This window comes from Rousettus aegyptiacus, unplaced genomic scaffold (genome assembly GCF_014176215.1).
Source record: "Rousettus aegyptiacus isolate mRouAeg1 unplaced genomic scaffold, mRouAeg1.p scaffold_m13_p_12, whole genome shotgun sequence".
Taxonomy (NCBI): Eukaryota; Metazoa; Chordata; class Mammalia; order Chiroptera; family Pteropodidae; genus Rousettus; species Rousettus aegyptiacus.
Window position 1 is genome coordinate 16,787,207 of NW_023416287.1, and position 19,278 is coordinate 16,806,484.

The window sequence follows — 19,278 nt, forward strand, 5'->3', positions numbered from 1 at the left end:
ATATAGACAGATGCTTGCAATATAAATGAGAATATAATGCATAAACATAAGGAAACAACTCAACAACTTCAGAGTGAAGAATATCTTACAAGATATTTGGGCTGAACTCTTCAAAAAAGTTAACGTCATAAAAGAAAAATGGTGCTGGGGGCCACTGTTCCAGATAAACAGACAGACATTACCAAATGCAATAGGAGACTTTGATTGGATTCTGGATGAGAAAGACTCTGAAAGAAAATGTTGAGAATGTTTAAATATAAGTTATTAAATTAATTTTCTTAGGTGTGAAAAGATAATATGGTTATACAGAAGAATTTCCTTATTCTTAGTAGATAGATACTGAAGTATTTAGGGATGAATGTCATGATGTCTGTAATGCACTTGAGATTTAGCCAAAAAATAAGTATGTAAGAATATACATAAAAAGAATAGAATCATAGAGAAGAATAAACAAGATGTTTTGTGTTTGGTTTGGTTTGGTTTGGTTTGGTTTGGTTTGGTTTGGTTTGGATTTTGGTTTTCAGAGTTGGAGGCACCCAGGAAGTTCCAGAACATGCCTTTATGGGGAGGCAGTGAGGTATTAGAAGAGGGCTCCAGTCCCCACCCCACCCAACCCCCACCACTTTAACTAGAGCAAAACCTCTTTTATCTGCTTTATATATTGTGATTTTTGTATTTGAAGAAAAGATTTCTCAGCTTTAAACTGTTCGAAACTCACTTTCAATGAATGGTTCTCACATATCTTGGTGTAGTGCTGACGTTTTCTATAAGCTGAACTTATACATTCTACTATTAAATCAAATAAAGGAGGACTTCTCATTGAGAGAAAAATGAATTATATAGATTTTTAAAAATATTCTTATTTTAGTATATTTCTCTAATACATTGTTTTTAAATCTTTACTACTCGCTTCAGCTTAGCTATACTAGATTCTTTTATAAAATATATGATTTAGTACAGAATATCAAATATATCTATTTTAACTATAAGTTTAGCATTATTTTATTGTGTTTGTATTTGTACTAGCTCTTGGAGGACTTTGAGAACTGCTGCTTTAGATCATATGAGAACATGGAACCTGTTAGAAAGAAAAATGAGTTAGGAAACTTCATTCTGATTATATTTTAGTCATTTACCTGAAGTCCATTAGTTCGTTTATGTACAGATTGGGGTGACTGTTCTTAAGAGTCTGTTCAAAGCATCTGCTGTGTCCAGGGTGCTTTTAGGCACCAGGGAAGCAATGGACAGGATAGGGACCCTGGCTTCAAGCAGCACACAATCTGGTAGCAGACACAGATGAATAGCAGAGGATGCCAAAGCAAAGTAAGTTCCGCGGAGGACCTTAGGAGGGAACTCACTTAGGTGAAGGATTGGAGAAGGATTTCCGAAAGAAGGGCTGCCCCAAGCTGAGTTTTTAGTGTAAATTAGCCAAGTAGATGGCGGCATGGGGGAGTGGAAGAGACTGCTAGACAGAAGAAAAGCAAAAATAAATGCCAGGAATGTATGAAACAGTTGAATAGATGCTCATTCCCAAATGATGGGCAAAAAATAACAAACCATGCCACATCTACAGAACCTGTATCACTGGAAGTGAGACCCATTCCATATTTTCAGCAAACACTCCAAATGATTTTTTTCATATTAAAATCTGTGAAGGTTTATAGGCCAATGTGTGTGTTTTCCTAGTTCAAATGCATTCCCAGCATACATAACCAATGTGCAGAACCAAAAGCATTTTGAAACACTTCTTTCACAATAAACAGCTTATCACAGTACTTCATTTACTCCCTCAGGAATGCAGAGAAAAAAAAAAAAAAAACTAAAGGTAAGTAAATATCGGAATTTCTTAATTTCACCCCAGGAATGAATGTCGATAGTCTATAGTTATGAGGCTTTTCAGCATCTCACATTGCCTTTCTGGCCTTCACTTTAGCGGTCCTTTAGACATTTACTTTGTTTTATTCATAGATTAGAATGACCAGAGTGAGGAGGGAAATGTTGGAATAGCCCCTCAGTTTTTAGAGTGATTCTGATGCAGATAGTTGGAAGACCACACTTTTAAAAAAACATTGACTCTTGCATACAAAGATACCTAGGTAGATTCCGGAAACAAAAGAATGGGTTAAAGGCATGAGTAACTCTCAGTCTTCACCCCCCAACACACACACCTTAATGCTCCTCCACAATGTTTATATAAACCTCAGGCCCCACCTTTGAGTCTATAAATAAGAAATTCTTTAAGTGTTATGGGAACTTTCATGAGTGACATGGTGAAGAAGCAGCAAAGCCTCCATAGAAGAGAAGACATTGGAGCTGGACCTGGAAGGATTTTGATGAGCAGAGAAGCGTTTCAGAATGGACCTTCCAGCTTAAGGATATGACATAAGCAAAGACATAGGGTTTTCAGAGTCACTGTCAGTTTGGTAAAAGTGAATGGCCTGGGGTAGCTAGAGCACAGAGTATGTGATAAGGAAGTTGTGAGACTGAAAATGTAGGGACCAGTTTGTGAATGGTGTTGAAGTCCAAGCCGAAGTGCTGGGAACGTGAGTTTATAAAACCTTGGGAGTTATTGTTATGAAATTGGATGGTAAGTTTTTTGCTACTCTGAAGGACTAAACCAGAAGAAAATCTCTTACAGATTGGATTCCAAACAGACTAGGATGATTGTGATCATGGTAGGCCTAAGATAAGCCGTTCTCCTGAATCTTCCTATCTGGGATTTCTAGGTGTCTGGCTGAGTTGTGGAGAACTCTGGAGGTGGAGCTGCCCAGCACAACCTGGATTCTGTGGAGGCTCATGAGAAAGCTGCAGAAATGCCATAATGTGCCCACCCAGGAGAAGATGGCCTATGTGGCTGTTGCTGTAAGCCATTGCACTCTGCCCTTCCAACTTCAGCTCAGCATGCTCCCCCTTCTTGGGATGACTGGCCAGACACCCCATCTAGAGAGTGTTCCTTTTGGTTCCTTTAAAAGTTTTCTTTTGTCACCATTAGAAATCTCCAGTGTGTCTCTACCAAGGAATTGACATGGAGGGAGTTGGGGAAAGTGAAGGAATTAGTTTGGTTTAATATGTTTTAAACATTCCTTCTCTCATCCTTTAATGAAATACAAATCATCATAGTTAAGAATAATACAAACTCATGAAAAAATTTTTCAAATAATACAAAAGAGTACAAAATAGAGAGCAAAGGTCCTTTTTTAAGCAGTGGTCGGCAAACCATTTCTGTAAAGGACCAGATGGTAAATATTTAAATAATGGTTATACCATCTTCCTTAAAATGAAGTTTTTAGAAATGTTTATACATATGTGAACTTTTTGTGTATGTTTGGGGTGCTATTCCCTCCCCTTTTTTTCTCTTTTAAATAGACTTTTTTCAAAAAGCAGTTTTAGGTTCACAGCAAAATTAAGCAGAAAGTACAAAGTTCCTATAAACCCCCTGACTGCTATGTGCACAGCCTTCCCCATTGTCCACATATACCTTTTTTATTTTATTTTCTTCCCTACCAGTTTACGGTTCAGCTTTTCCCGCCTAAATTATTTTTATACTTTTTTTTTTTATCTTCCAAAATTATTTCAACATCTCTAGTCTGCTATTGTCTCCTCTCCTGTTCTCTCTGTTGTGGGTTTATGCCTTTTTAAAAATCCCTATAATGTCATTTTAGTGCAGTTTTAGGAGTTAGGGCAGAAAAAATATATATTTAATTCTGTTAGTCTCTAAAATTGTATATGTATATAAACTATAAGGATCATAGCACATATACTGTTTGATGACCTGTTTTTCATTTAACAATGTATAAACTTTCCATATCAATATCCAGGGCTTTCTGTTATCCTTTCCATGGCTGCATAGTAATTTATTTATTTTTAATTGCCATTTTAAAAACAGGTAATATATGGTACAGAACTTACATTTATTTCATTTTGACAGTTTTCAAACTTTTGCCATTAAAACGGTACTGTAGCAAACTTAATAATGTAGACATAAATTTTGTTATACGCTACTTACCCAATTATTTTCTTAGGCTAGAGTCCACTGAAGGGGAGTTTCTAGGTCAAGGTGTGGGCTTATTTCAACTTCTGGTAGTGTTCCCAGATGTTCTTCTAGAACACTGCCCTTCCACCAGCCGTGTATGGGAATGCCCATTTACCCACCACACCCTCATCACACAAGCATTACCAGGCTTCTCATTGTTGCCTAGCTCACAGATGAAAAAGTAACATGTTTTAATTATGATTTCATTTATCTACCTATCTAGGGGTAAATAAAAAAGATAATTATAATTTCATTGTTGGTGAGGCTGAACATTTATACATGTTTTTTAATTGTCTCTTTGTATTTCTTCTTTCTGACTTGTGTGCTCATGTCCTATATACCCGTGCATCTCAGTTTTAACATGCACACAAACCACGATCATGTGAGCATCTAACTGAAATACAGATTCTGATGCAGAAGGTCTGGATGGTACTTGCAATTCTTCATTTCTAACCTGCTCCCAGGTGAAGCCAGTACTACTGGTGTGTGGCCCACACTTTGAGTAGCAGCCTTTATATTTTTTCTGAGATGTAAGAGCATTTTATATATTAAGAATATTACATTGTACAAATACCTTTCAGGTTATTTGTCATCTAACTTTGTTTATGATAAATTACCCTAGTTTTATATGTGTATACAGTCAAATATGTTAATAGTTTCCTTTATAGTTTACTTCTGGATTTCAAGAGTCCCCCTCAGCCATTGGTATCTTTTAATAACCACTTCGCTCCTCTTCCTTTTCCCCCTCACTATTGTGTCCCTACACTGAGTGCCACTCCTGTACTGCCCATGGGATAGTGAAACCAGAAAGTATGTTCTGGCACAAGCAGAAGTAAAGCAATGGTAAGGACGAGGGCTAGCATGTTCAGCTCTGCTCGTGCCTTTTCTACCACAGGTGACAGATGCCCTTTATGAGGTGTTTGTGGGAAACAGACTCCGAGCGGCTACGTTCCGACTCTTTCCTCAGCTTCTCATGACACTACTCGTCCAGATTCACCACAGCATTGGCCTCACCATGTCTGATGTCGCCATCCCAAGTGGTCTGTACACAGAACAGGAAATGCCTTCAAAAGTCTCTACAATCACCCCTTTGTGGTACTGCCCATTGTGATTTCATTGACTTTAACTAACATTTACTAAACACTGGGCACAGTAGTGGATACAAGGATGGCTAAGCTGTGTTCCTAACTATGGGAGAGACTTACAGTCTTCTATCCTCATGCGACATCAAGATGAAATGCCCAGGAATTATTCTGGGCTCTTGCTGGTTGTCTTTGGTTTTAATGGTGCCAAGGTAGATTAGACTATCTGGGTTCAGATGCCTTGCAAAATAATGTGTGATATTATGCCAGCTCTTTCTTGATAAATCAAGAAACCCCTGAAACCATACTGATCCATAATTGAACAATATCTCATTTATGCTTTATTGCCTAGAGAGGTACCTTTAGTTCCCCATTAGGGTCTCAATAGACATTTCTTAGTGTTGCTGTGGCACATGGATTTCTTTCAGAGGAAACGCTGAAATGTGGAGTATTTAAGAACGCTTGACTAAGAGTCAGGAGAAATGAGTTCTAATTCTCATTCTTTAACTAGCTGTGCACCCTGGGCAAATTTCTTATTGTTCTTTGCCTCAATTTCCTTATCTGTAAATGATATCAGACTAGATGCTCTCCCAGGACCCTTCCAGCTTTAAAACTCCCTGATGTTATATCCAGGATACTAGTTCAATAAGTAGTAAAAAAAAAAAAAAAAAAAAAAAAAGGCAGTGGGGGTACATTTTATGGGGTATAAATGGTATCTAAATAAAGCTTTTTTAAAGCAGTGGGTTATCTGTTTACCATCTCATATTATTTGTTTTATCATAGAAATCTTTCCAAATCCCAGGGAAACAAAATCTGGTTAGATTTCTTCATGCCTATAATTTGTGTGAAGGCCCTTTCAAGTTATTAGAGCATTTGAAGTCTTTGGGGAAATCTAGAAAGAGAATTACCGTCCAGCAGTTCCCAGGACATGTCCCTCCTCAGTGAGAGCCGGGTGATTGTGTGCTGGGGTAACCTGTTCTATTCACCTGTACTGTTTTTGTTCTATTTAGCTTTGCCATACAGGCTACAAAGGCTCTCCTCTTCAGAACCTTGTGCTGGCAGGAATTCCACATCATGGAAAAAAATAAAGGATGGACCCTCCTGGCAGGAAAAGCTAGTCATCTTCAGGGAGTATCTCTCCTTGCCAAGTAAGGCTTCCTTGCCATGCATTGCTGCTCTAAATCAGCATTGTTTTAAGGTATTCTTTCCCCTTTTAGTTATCACAGAAACCAAGGTTGGATAATCTTCTCATTGCAGGGTGGGCAAAGACCTGTAATGCCAGGCAAATTTTTCAGATGCCGTGGCCCTGCCATACCTCCCTTGCACCTGAAGCTAGGCAAACACTTCAGAGGGCCCCCAGCCCGGGAAAAATGCTCTCCGTTTAGGAGCATTTCTAAGAGTTGTTCTGTTGGTGTTCTGTTTTACAGTGCATTGCTGGAAAAAAATCACCTCATTGCTCATAAGGTCATATACTTGTTAGTCCCTCTTCTTAACAAAGGGAACGATAAACATAAACTCACATCTGCAGGCTTTTTTGTGGAGGTAAGACTGATTGTTTAGAAGCTGGGTTCAGGAAGCCTATAAAGCAGCATTACCTGTCTTCCTAGACCCTATCTGATTCAGTGAGAAGCTAGGATCCATTTCAGATGTGGGATAGAAATAGTTTCAAGTTCAAGCCTATTGAAATTCTTCTTTCCACATATTCATTATTCAGCATTCCTTATGTTCCTGCAGCATAAGCAAACACCCTGAATGTATGTGCTGTATAGTGGAGGTTTCAAAGGGAAATATGTAATTTGGAGTTAGTGGGAAAGTGGCTCCTTTCATGAAAAACAGCTTAAAGATAACTTCTTTGACTGATTTCTGGGTTCTTTCAGCTTCTCCAGAGTCCAGTGGCTAGGAGACTGCCCAGCATATACTCAGTCGACCGCTTGAAAGACTGGCTACAACATGGAAACAATCTCTTTAGAATCCTTGCCCTGAGGGGACTACGCTATCTTGTCAAACATCAGAAGATGGTAGGAGGGGCCCCCAGACCACTGATTCTTAAGTCATAAATAAAATGCACCCCAGAAAGATACCCAAGAAACTGGTAACAGCTGAGGAGGAAAGTTGGGTGGCCTGAGTGTAGGAGTGGATTGGGAGTACATCCCCTTGTACCATTTGAATTTTATGCCTAAGAAATATGTAAGTCCAGACTGTTAAACATTTAATGAAATTAAAAAAATAAAAAGTCCAAGTCGCACACATTCATAATATTTGAAACCTGCAGTCTGTGTAGGAGGTACCCTCATTATCACAACCTGGGCAACAGGCAGGTGTCTTTTTATGCCTCGTACCATGTTGCCTTATCTAAGACAAGAGTCGCTGACATCCATGTCGAAAGCTTATTTTCCACAGGCCGAGCCAGAAACTAAGCCTGAGTCAGAAGAGAAGATTAAATTAGGGGGAAAACAAACAAACAAACTTCAGTTCTATTTCTTTTATTTAAAAAATATATTATGGTTGATTACATACATCAATATTGGTTGGCTTATTGTATTTACTTTTTACATGTATGTTTTAAACTTTAAACCCCTGAGGATGTTCCTTTTGAGGGGTTTCAAAAGAGCAGAATCCCAATGGGAAAGACCCTTAAGGGTCCTTTGTCATTTTCTGCTTGAATTCCTACAAGGAATCATTGAGGCTCTGTTTGAACACCTTCCATGCTGGGAAACTCACTATGACTCGAGCTAGCCATTCCATTTTCTCTTGTTGTTAGGAAAACAGTTCCTTACATTAAGCCCAAGTCCATATAGCTAGATTAACGTCACCTAGTCTCAACCTCACCCTGCTCTCTTCTCTACATATCAGTCCTGGAAGAGGGCATTCATACCCTCTTCACTTCTGTGCCCTTGACTAACCAGTGCCAGCAAAAATTCAACAAACGCCAGGTACTGAGTAAAGGCGGGGAGCCCTACTTTGGTACCAGATGAAGTGCTCTCTGGAGAGGTTGTGATGCGCTCTCTTTCGGCTCACAGAGGGAAGACATCAAGAAGCTGTTGCCGACCATCTTAGACCTCTTATGTGAAACAGACGAGAAGATCGTTTTGTTGGCCATCCAGATCCTCCTGCAGCTTGTTAGAACAATAGACTTCACCACCCTGACTGCCATGATGAGGACCCTGTACTCCTTGTTTGATGATGTAAGACAGTGAGAGTGGAGAGACTGTCCTAGGGGGAGGGTAACAGCATAGCAGCAAATAGAGGTTGGAATAGTAATAAATACGCCCTATTTTATACAGTGCTTTGTATATTTAGAGCACTTTCAAATCTCTCCTAAGACCCTTCCAGGTAACCTATGGTGTTGGTAGAGCTGATATTATTGTTTTTCAGATTTAAAAAAAAACAAAAACAAAAACAAAAACATGAGACATAGAGACTTGCCAAGGTACTCCCCTACTTCATGAAATGGGGACAGAGCTTTTATAAGAAAAGACATTATCTTTCCTTTCAAGGAATGATTGGAACTGGGTCAAGATGGTAGACTATACATATGTTCCCATCCCAAATTGCAAAGACTTTCCGAAAAAGAAATACATGAAGCACAATGAACCATGTCCTTGGAGGAGTCAAATATACCAAGGCTGGGATTTTGAATTTCAACAAAACAGCTGTGTGAATGGTTAATACTAGTATCAGGCACAAGGTGTGACGACTACAGGTGGGACTGTGCCCATATCTCACGGTGAGAGAACAAGTAGTACAAAGTGGCGGGTCTTGCTATTTCCACATATGTTTAGTTTCTTGCCCTCAGCTACCTACAGCTCAATAGCTTCACAGTAGGACTGGCACTTCAACCAACTAATGCTCTTATAAGTTAAGTATGAACAGTTTCAGTGAGTTGCTTTCCTTTGGATGTTCCCTTCATAGGTGAGACCTGATGTTCAACATTTCTCCATGACCCTCTTTGGAGCCGCCATAAAGTCCGTGAAATACACAGATAAAAAAAAGGTAGAGAACCAAGTCCTGGACAGCTTGATTCCACTACTTCTATATTCTCAGGATGAAAATGATGCAGTAGCTGAGGTAATGCCTACTATCAACTTATTTCTGAATTTTACTTCAAAACCAAAGCCAAATCTGCAAATAATAGTTCATATCTTTGAGACAGGAGACTTTGTGGTACCATCTTTATTCCCTATTGCCTCTGGTACAGTCTACCTTTCAATTATTTTGCCTAAGTGAATTGTGCAAAAATCTTACTCTTTCTGTATAGCAAATTATGGCTCTTTGTGGGTAAGAACGAATGTATTATACCTTTTGAAGCCCCACCCCAACATTTGGCCTAGGTAAGAGCCCTAGATACGGTGCCCAATTCAACAAACTCTTTTTGTTAATGACAATAATAATACTCTTTTATCTTTCTTCTTTCAGTCAAGAAGTGTCTCATGGCCTTGAGACAAAAAGACTTGTATTGAGGTTAAGTAAGAAATAGTAGCTTCTCTGATAACGTGGGGAAGCCTTTACTACCTCTCCTTAATCTTCCAGGAGTTTCTGCCATAAGACTTGTGGGTGGAATGTCATCATCTTTTGGTACTGTCAGAAGCCTGTCTATTCCAAGGTGCTAACTGTAACCACCAGTTACAGCAAACCAGAGAAGTAGGTTTGGGCTTCACAGATTCTGGAAAAATGCTGAAATTCTTACCTACTTGTGCTCCTTCTTACAGAAACAAAAGCAGGTTCAGAAACAGGATTTAAGATTATGATGGACCTTGGCACTTTGTTATGGGGGAAGTTTTATAGCCTTGTAGCCATAAATATGAAATATTTCAGACCCCAATAAAGTATGGAGCAGAGCTTCCCAACCAGATATGCTTCAGATATGTGGAGGTATTGATAGCCGCCACCAACCTGCCCCACCAGCCTTTGGCAATCAGACAAGGCCTAGAGCAGCTGAGGCTCTGGGTTTTTTCCCTTCAAACCTTCAACAACATCTAGCCACCTCTTCAAGGTTCCTCTGAGGGTTTCTTAAGCAGAGAGGAGAGATCTAATGTTCAACAGGTTGGGAATCACTGACACGAAGGACATAATAAACACCCACATGTCTGCCACCCACGCTAAGAAATAAAACAATTAATTGTGCACCTATTCCCAATCAAATTCTCCTAAGATTTATTATCCTAAATTTTATTTTTATCATTTCTGTGGTAATATTTTCCATGTTTTAAAACCTTGTATGTTTTTGGAAGATAAGCAGGGTTGGGCCTGGTTAGTACTTGGATAGGAGACCACCTAGGAAGACCAGGTGATGTAGTAGGCATAAAAAGATTTAAAAAATAAGGGATTGTAAACTGAAAGTTCCTTGCAATCTTTGAGGTCAACCAAGGGTTGCCTTGCCTAAAAACAAAAACAAAAACAAGATAAAAAAAAGTGTATGTAAAAAAACTTTGTGTTGTATCACTTATAAACTTTATTGTTTAACATTATAAGATTTATCTATGTTGTATAGCTCTAGTTCATTTACTTTCACTGCCATATAGGATTCTACCATAAGAATATCCTACAACTTGTCCCACTTTTCTATTCCTAGACATTTAGATTATTTTCAGTTTTTCATTATTACAACAATGAGCATTCTTGTGCAAATTTCTTTGTGTACATGTGTGAGAGTTTCCTGAGTGCATAAACCCAGACATGGAATATCAGGGTATTTTTAATTTTATTAGATATTTACAAGCTACCAAACAAAGTAGCTGAACTGATTTGCATGCCCATCAATCCCCAAGGGAATTTCAATGACCCAAATATCTAGTGGACCTGGAACAATATACTTACTTGGAGACTCATCAGAGGTGTTATATGGTGCATGGGAGACATTCCCAGAGTAATGCACAAAGAAGAGGCCCACTTGCTAAATTTTGCTCTAGTGTCTGAATCAGAAAAGGATCTATACACTCCAGAGTTCCTTCCAAGCCAGAGATTCCACAAGGACTGTGAGAAGAGGAACTACACTTCCCTGTGTAGAGCGACAGAAAAATAACATAGGAGCAGCAAATGGGCATCCTGGTCTGGGTGTTACACTTTTACCCTAGACTAGTGCTTTCTGCAAACTCCGCAGAAACCCACAGGTTTTACGGGTCCCCTTTAGGGACTGTTTGGGAGGGAAAGTTGATAGAGGGCAGGACTCTGGCTCTTTTCTACCCCTCCCTTCACTCAACCATGATAATTCTGAGTATATCAACTTTTCATATTGGACTTTAATGTCAGTTTTATTTGAAGAAGGGTCACCTCAGCTAAAAAATGTTCGAAAATGTTAATCTCTGATCATCTTTTTCATAGGCGAGCAGGCGAGTCCTAACTATATGTTCCCAGTTCCTGAAGTGGAGGCTGCCCCATGAAGTGTACTGCAAAGGCCCCTGGTACATCAACCCTAGTGAAGTTGGAACAATCTGCAAATTCTTTGTACGTGAGAAATAATGGCTTTGTTAACTATTTAATATGCTGAATCTTTTTTTAGATGTAGTTTTTAATCAGCAGTTGATATTTATGAACCATTTTGTACTGTGAATCTATAGTTTCCTCCCAACTGAGTCACAAATACACTTTCCGTTACTATCCTTCCTCACGGAAAAGACCGGTGAATTCTTGGGACCCCCACTCTCCTGGGCCAGTCTACAGGGTCAAGCTGATAGTACATACTCAAGTAACTACTTGTGGAGTGAACTGAAATGAAGTTATGTGTTGCCTTTACAATGATCTCTATCCTTTCCTTAGATATAGTGGATTGTTTTACTCTTTATTGGAACATGGTTAGGGAGCCCCAAGCAAGGGCTGCATGCTATTATAGGCCATGTAGCCTGATGGCAGTTTCTTGCAAACTTGACAAAGTCTACTGTGGCCAATCTGAGGGACAGGCTTGAGCCAGGGCAGCCTCAGAAAGTCCACATATTTTTTTTTTCTAAACAACTAACTCTAGAACCACTGGGGTCCTACAATAAAGACCCTAGGACTGACTATTCCTGAGGCTCTTCCATGTCTATAGCCTGTTAGGTCCCAGTATGGGCTCCTCTGATCAGACTTAGAGGGCTAGGAAGCCCTATTGTAACCTCATGTCAGGCTTTCCAATGGGGATTATCTCTGACATGCAGCCAAACCTCTAAGTGATGGATTGATGACAGTATTTATAGCAGGAAATTCAGTGCTCTCGGTGGGTAAGACTACACATTATCCACGTTAAATCATAAGTTGTATGAGAGCAAATTCTTATTCTCCTCTTATCCCTGAGGCGCCTAGCCTTATAAGAGATCCACTGAGAGGTAGATTCATTCACCCAGTAAGCATAGCACATCCAGTGTGCAACAGGCTGTGGAGAACCCAGAAACATGCTAAGGATTAAAACTTCCTAAGGGGAGTTTGCAAGCTAGTAAGGGAGAGAAAACCTCTGTGAACATTAAATAGAAACTCAAGGTAGAAAACAATATGTGCCAAGAAAGGATTACCTGCAAAATGCTCAGAGCAGGGTTAGATCAGGAAAGCGAGAGCTGCCAGGGGAGAACTCAGGGAGACTCAAGGCTGAGCTTAGAGAATAGAGAAGACTTAGGTACAAAGAAGTGAAGATGGATTTGAAGCTCTTACAGGCACAATATGCAGCATAAGTGGGTGTGAGCAAGGTGTGTTCAGAAGATTTAACTTGTCTAAGGGATCGTTGTGACATAATATTCATTAAGCAACTGTAATTATTTCAAACATTCTACTATATACGTATATCTGACATAGTCTCTGATTCTGGAAACTATAGTGAGGCTGATAAAAATAGCGCTGCTACTTCACTCCTTTATACTCTTACTTTTCCCCCCGCTTAGGGAAAAAAACTCACAGGGAAAGTGAACATCCTAGCCCAAACAATGATGTTCTCCAGGAATGCAAAACTTCCTATCAGAAGAGCAGCAGTCTTATGTATAGGTACAAAGAAAACCCTTTTATTTCTACAGTCACTTCTATCCTATTCTTTCCCAAATTATGTTATCAAGTATCCTCATTCTTTATGAAGGTGACCTTGGAAGTACTTCTTTGGAGAAAGGGACTATGTTATCTATAGGTAACTATCAGGCACTTGTAAATTCAGTTTTTAGAATCTAATTATCAAAAAGCCAGTTCCGCTAGCCGCTTAGAGCCAAAACCGGGTCACAGACTCACTGACTTTGTTCTACATTTAGGGCTCTTTTCAAAGTACGTGGATCACAGTAAGCTCAGGATGAAGAGTACTGACTGGATAGAGGACGGTAAGTGATAAAATACTTGGTTTTGGGGTGCCCCATACTTTGGAAGATATCTGAGGCAGTGACTATAGGCAGGCTCTGTGGCAGAGCTGAGACTCTGGAGACCAGAAAGCCTGACTTTTGTGCTAAGTGGAAGCCCTTGGAGACTTCAGCTGAGTGAAAGGCCCATCCCAGTCCAATTAGGAAAAAACATGACCCTTTTGTCTGGAAACCAGCTTTGATGAATTGTCTAAGGGACAGTTCCTGAACTTGTCTCTTAGGAAGTTAGACACTACCCAAAAATACTATCTCAGTAAACTATGATGACACCTCACTAGTACCCCAGAGATGACTGCACCACTGTTTTTAATAAATGGTTGTCCTGTAATGTGGTAGGACTTAATAATAAAACCGTTTTATAGTGATATAAGGCAACCACCATGCAAATGGTTTTCTGAATTTTCAGTGAGTGAAAATTTTTTATAATTGTGCAGCTTTGAGGATTCAGCCCTCCAAGAATTACTTATTCCCACTTAAGAAATAGTCCTACAATTTAAAAATACATGAAATGCTAAGTCTCGCGATCCAAAATCATGTATTTTGAGAACCAAATTAAAATCCTGAATAAGTCACTGGTTTTAAAATAAAAATATATAACTGATAAAATAGCCTGAGGCTAAAGCTTATTTAAGAAAAATCATGCTATTTTTCTCTAAGCTCTCCTACTTCTCCACAGATATCAGAAGCAAAAAAAAAAAAAAAAAGTCATATAGATTATTTTATTCTATGAGGTAGAATTCTACATGGTTGATTCTATTCAATTAAAAGGAAATTATTTTCTAATTTAAAACACCAGGGAATCAAAGTTCCTTTTCTATTCTTAAGTTATCTATATAGATCTAGAAAATGTATATAAGTTATATACATATATATTAGAATGAACCATATAAAATTGCCATTTTGTAGGACAAAAACAGGCAAATACCAGCAACCTCATGTGGTTCAACCTAATGGAATAATCCTACCTCTCCTTTCCCTACAATGGCTATACTGATTTAGAAATAGGGTAGTAACACCCAAGCACTCTTTTTTGAACTAGTTTATGTTATTTTCCATAGGCAGTTTTAAGCAAATTTAAACAGAAATAACAACATTTAAAATATCAATTACTTTCATGACAAAATAGGTTTTGATTCCTTTGGATTCCAAAATTGATACCTGCTCTCTCATGTATTCTATGAAGACAGATCATAATACTTACATTGAAAGAAATGAAAAACTAATCAAGTATTCCATTTTGAAAATAAACAGGATTAATTTAAAGACTAAAATGCTACTTAAGAAATAAAAAGCTCCTATGGGGGGAGGGGAGAGGTAGATGGGATAAAAGAGGTCAAATAAGTGGTGACAGAAAGAAATCTAACTATGGGCAGTGAAAACACAATGCAATATAGATATGCCATTGGATTGTACACTTGAAACTTACTGAATTTCGTTAACCAATGTCACCATAATAAAAAAGGCAGGCAGGCAGGCAGGCAGGCAGGAAGGAAGGAAGGAAGGAAAGTAGGAAGGAAGAAAGGAAGGAAAGGCGATCTCCAAACTATGAAGAGGTCTTGAGCCTTTTTTAGTCCTTGGAGAATTAGAAATTAAGGAGAGCTTTTTAAAATATGATACAAACACAGGTCCATTATGTAAAAGAATGACAGATTTATCTATATAAAAAATTTAAAAACCAACTTTGAAGAAAATGTAACAGACAAAATGGAAATATAAACAATAATATGGGGGAATGTATTTGCAATATGATAAAAGGTTACTATCCTTTGAAAATATCAGTACTTCCTAGTTTTTTTTTCTGAATTATCTTTTAAGACATTTATGTAGAAACTTCCTTGGAGGAAAGAGATAGTTTCTCCCTCTCGAGCAGCAGGAAGATTTACTTACTATGCAGTATAATAAAGATAAGGTCTTTCTCCACAGAGAATGAAAAGATTTCCTTGCAGCCCATTATAAAAGATTTGGGTTTCCCGGCAGAAGGTCCTTGGCTATGACATAAACCCACTGCACGTACAGTATCCAGCTAAACTGTTCCTCACCACCTCTGTGGCACCTGAGGAGCAAGGGGAACCAAGGCAATCATGACGCACATGCATCTTGCTGTGCTGCAACAGTGTCATGTGTCTCTGACCCAGGAGTCTTGTGTCTTCTTTCAGAATCCATGACAATATGGCATGATACCTAGTTAGCTTGTAAAAGGGGTAAAATCTTGGACCCTTCCAAGTTCTTGAAAGAAATTACACAATTAGATGGTGAATTTCAGCAGAAAGCTGGAAACTATTATAAAAACAGAAATCTTAGAACTGGAAATATAGTAACTGAAACTGAGAACTCAATAAATGGGTTCAAGATCAAATTAGACACACCTAAAGAGAAGATTAGTAAACTAAAAGATACATAAACAGAAAATAGCCAGAATGATGCTTGACAGAGAGATGAAAAATACAAATACAACTGAAGCTGTATGCACATCCATTTACAATTCAATTACTCTGCCTATTCTAAAAGTAACAATTTTTGAATTAATGTTTATCATACTCATGTATGTCTTTAATCATTTACTACAAGTATATATATGTCCAAGTATTTTTGTATGTGTACCAAACAACATAGAACACCATTTGTACTTTTAAAAACTTTATATAAATTATATTATTATGTGCTTACATTTTGGCTTAATATTTGAGTCCTATAAAAAGCTCATTTTACTAAAAAAATAAAATAATAAAATAATCAAAAATCAGTACTTTCTCAAAAGAAAAGTGGCCAACAATATGAATAAGCAATTCATAGAAGACAAATTGGCCAATAAATATATGAAAAATATTCAATATTACTAGTAATCAAAAGTTTGTGAAACAAAACCATGATGAAATACCATATGTGTTTTTCTGTAAAAATGGCAAAGATTACTAATTAACATTGATATGTTAAGAGGAAACTAACATCGTATGCTGGTATGAGCATAAATCGATACAACTTTTTATAGGGAAGTTTGGAAAGTGTATCAAAACCCTTTAAATTAACATATACTTGGACCTACAAATCTCACTTTTATGAATTTAATCTATAAAAATAAGCAGAAATCATTACAACGTGAATCCTTACCACCCTGTCCCCCTACCTTTCATTTTAGTGTTACTTAAAATAGCAAAAATGGGAAACATCCAAGATTAGAAACAAGGAAATTAGTTGAATAACTTATAGCATATCCAGATTGTAGAATTGTATGTAGCCATGAAAAATATTATAGGAAAAAAGGAATAATGATTTAAGAGTAACCTCTAGGACCAACATAGGAACTCAGAAATTAACATTATTAAAGAAAGCTTAGCAGATCCAGGTAGATTTTATGTAGACTACCTGGCAGTGTGATTACTATAAAGGAGTAAAATATTTGGCAACTCAGAAATGAGTAAGTTTTGTAGATCAAAACTGGAATTGATCTACAAGTGTACAAACTTTCAGGCAGCAGCTTGGAAAAAATTAGCCCTTCATCTCAACTGCTGTAAGGATTTTGGCTATTTGGTGTCTGGACCCGTGATCATTTCCATCCATCTTCACCTCCAACCTGGGTTTTCTTGCCACTTAGATCTGAAAGATCTGCTGAATGACCCTGAGCCCTCTATGCGCATCGTTGCCTCCCAGGCTCTATTCCGAGTCCAGATGGTGGGGGCTGAACCAGATCCCAGGCAGACATTTTTCAGGTTGTGGAAGCTTATGGGTTGTCTTCCTACATAGAAATGCAAGGCAAGCAACATCAGGTAAAAACTAATCCTTTCAAGAACCAAAGAGGCATCTAGTGCTTCATTTTTTTTTTTTCAGACTTAAGGCAATGCCAGCATGAAGTTACCACTACCCATATAATCATCTCAGAACACATATATATATAAATAATGTATATATAGTTGTCAAAACCTTGAAGGAATTAGAATATGTAAGGGAGAGCAGCTCTTGGTTTAAATTGGCAGAAGTAGTGAAAATCTACTGAGTGTTTGAGGCATACCAGACATTCATAAAGTTCCAGTTTGATAAACATATCTAAGACAGCTTCAAAAGAGAGTCTAAATGTTAATGTTGCAATGTTTGTATTTTTGGCTTTTGTGTCAAGGCCCAGTCTACTTGTCAACAATCTTAAGAATAAAGTAACAACCAGTTCTTGTATTTTGATATTGATATATTTTTATAAAATTCTTTATGGCCTGTCTCCTTCCTTTCCCTTTCCCTTAAAAACCTTCGAGCAAGAAAAAACTTCTGATGTGTTGTAATGCTAAATCTATCCCAATATATGTGAAGTTTCTACTCCTTACTTCCCCTTTTACCTTGTTCTAATCCCCTCTCCTACAACTGCCATCAGATCCTTCAATGTTTCTAGGATTGGAACTATTATTTGTTGAGTACTCACTGTCTGCTTTAAGTAGAGAGGCAGAAAAGTTTCTTACAAGCAGAAATTTTCTGAGAAAAGAGATTAATTTGTACTGGGTGATTACTTTGATAAGCTACATGTAAAAGTGTGGGAAACCCCCAAGGTGCATGCTAGATTAATTAGAAATGGTCACTATTGGTTTAATTCTCAGGCTTTTTAAAATTTTATTTATTTATTTTTTTTGGTTGAGGAACATAAGCGAAAAGCCAGGGCTCAACTATTTAGGCAACAGAGAGGCCTCTTGAAGTGGTATGGGAAAAGTGAAAGGAAATGAGGCAACTGGCATATGAAGAATAGACACATCCAATGGTGACTTGCATTAAGTTTTTGTTTTAAAGTGAATAATGTGAATTTCTTACCACCTGGTCCCCCTACCTTTCACCACATCCCTCTGCTGAGACATTGTAGGAACAAATTCCTTCATGATTCATGGTGGGTTGAATGTTTGAGGAATGTGACAGCATGTCAAGAGGATAGGATCCCTGCCCAAGAAAGGTATTCACATTTGGGCCTATGAGTCAGGAGTTTGAGCTGAAACGCAGGCCCTGGCTGTCTGATGGACTGAATCTTCACCTTCAAGCAGAGCCAAAAGTACACCTTGGGTGGCAACTTGGTGCTAACCTTCAGTGCAGCAAGCACATTTGAGTTACATGCATTCCTCGCTGCTTTCTCCTTGGTCTCACAGCATGCATCCAATTCCACTCCACAGCACGCTTGCAATTCCACTATCATTTTGTGGATTATCCAGTACAAATGAGTAAAGTTTTTTGAGTACTTACAGTGAGCTAGATTAAGTAAATTATATGATTAACTCTTTTAATCCTGATGCTACTCCATGTGTTATTTCCATTTTGCAGATGGGGAAGCTGAAGAACAGAACATGAAAGGACTTGTCTGAGGTCACCCAACTAGTAAATGCCAAACTCAGGCATCTGGCTGCAAAGTACACATCCTTGGCTGAACTGCTCTGCTCCTCCCCAATCTGGTCCTTCTCTCTCATGTGAATAAATGCAGATTTATTTTATAATTAATCTCAGTTGAACTCATGCCCCACTCACATACTCAAACAAATGTTGTAAAGTATTATTGAAGCTCATGTAATAAATACAAAGTTTGAATACTTCCTACCTAAAAGTTAGTGTACCTCATTTTATTTTTTTAATAAGATTGGATGCACATCTTATATAAAATAAAAATTTCTGGACATTTATCTTTGTTATATGTTGGAATAAAAGTTCAATATAACTGAATATTTTGGCTTTATTTTCATTACATACTATTAAAATTATTGTTGATTACCTATTAATGGCTCAGCTGTGTCTTTATTAAATTTTCACATTTAAAATTTTGAGCATTGCTTTTCCTTTTTATACTGAGAAACTTATAAGAAATGCTTTTTTCTCTCTCTTATTGAAAGAAACTATCATGTAAATAAAA

At 37.9% G+C, this 19,278-nt stretch overlaps 1 protein-coding gene across 5 annotated transcripts in view; it reads left to right on the forward strand.

The window, feature by feature from the left end:
* Positions 1 to 19,037, forward strand: part of MROH8 (maestro heat like repeat family member 8) — a 45,091-nt gene extending 26,054 nt beyond the window's left edge. Inside the window, exons 13-24 of one of the 5 annotated variants that reach the window (XM_036229431.1) lie at positions 2,727 to 2,862; positions 4,929 to 5,128; positions 6,126 to 6,263; positions 6,543 to 6,657; positions 6,993 to 7,133; positions 8,136 to 8,300; positions 9,028 to 9,183; positions 11,437 to 11,559; positions 12,960 to 13,059; positions 13,314 to 13,379; positions 17,008 to 17,179; positions 18,699 to 19,037. In XM_036229431.1, the coding sequence (XP_036085324.1) occupies positions 2,727 to 2,862; positions 4,929 to 5,128; positions 6,126 to 6,263; positions 6,543 to 6,657; positions 6,993 to 7,133; positions 8,136 to 8,300; positions 9,028 to 9,183; positions 11,437 to 11,559; positions 12,960 to 13,059; positions 13,314 to 13,379; positions 17,008 to 17,156 (1,489 nt within the window). In that variant the 3' untranslated portion in view covers positions 17,157 to 17,179; positions 18,699 to 19,037. Of the gene's footprint in view, positions 1 to 2,726; positions 2,863 to 4,928; positions 5,129 to 6,125; positions 6,462 to 6,542; positions 6,658 to 6,992; positions 7,134 to 8,135; positions 8,301 to 9,027; positions 9,184 to 11,436; positions 11,560 to 12,959; positions 13,060 to 13,313; positions 13,380 to 17,007; positions 17,290 to 18,698 lie in introns of those variants that run through there. The other 4 variants (XR_004953615.1, XM_036229430.1, XM_036229429.1 and 1 more) reach the window with 4 other exon arrangements.
* The last annotated feature ends 241 nt before the right edge of the window (positions 19,038 to 19,278 follow it).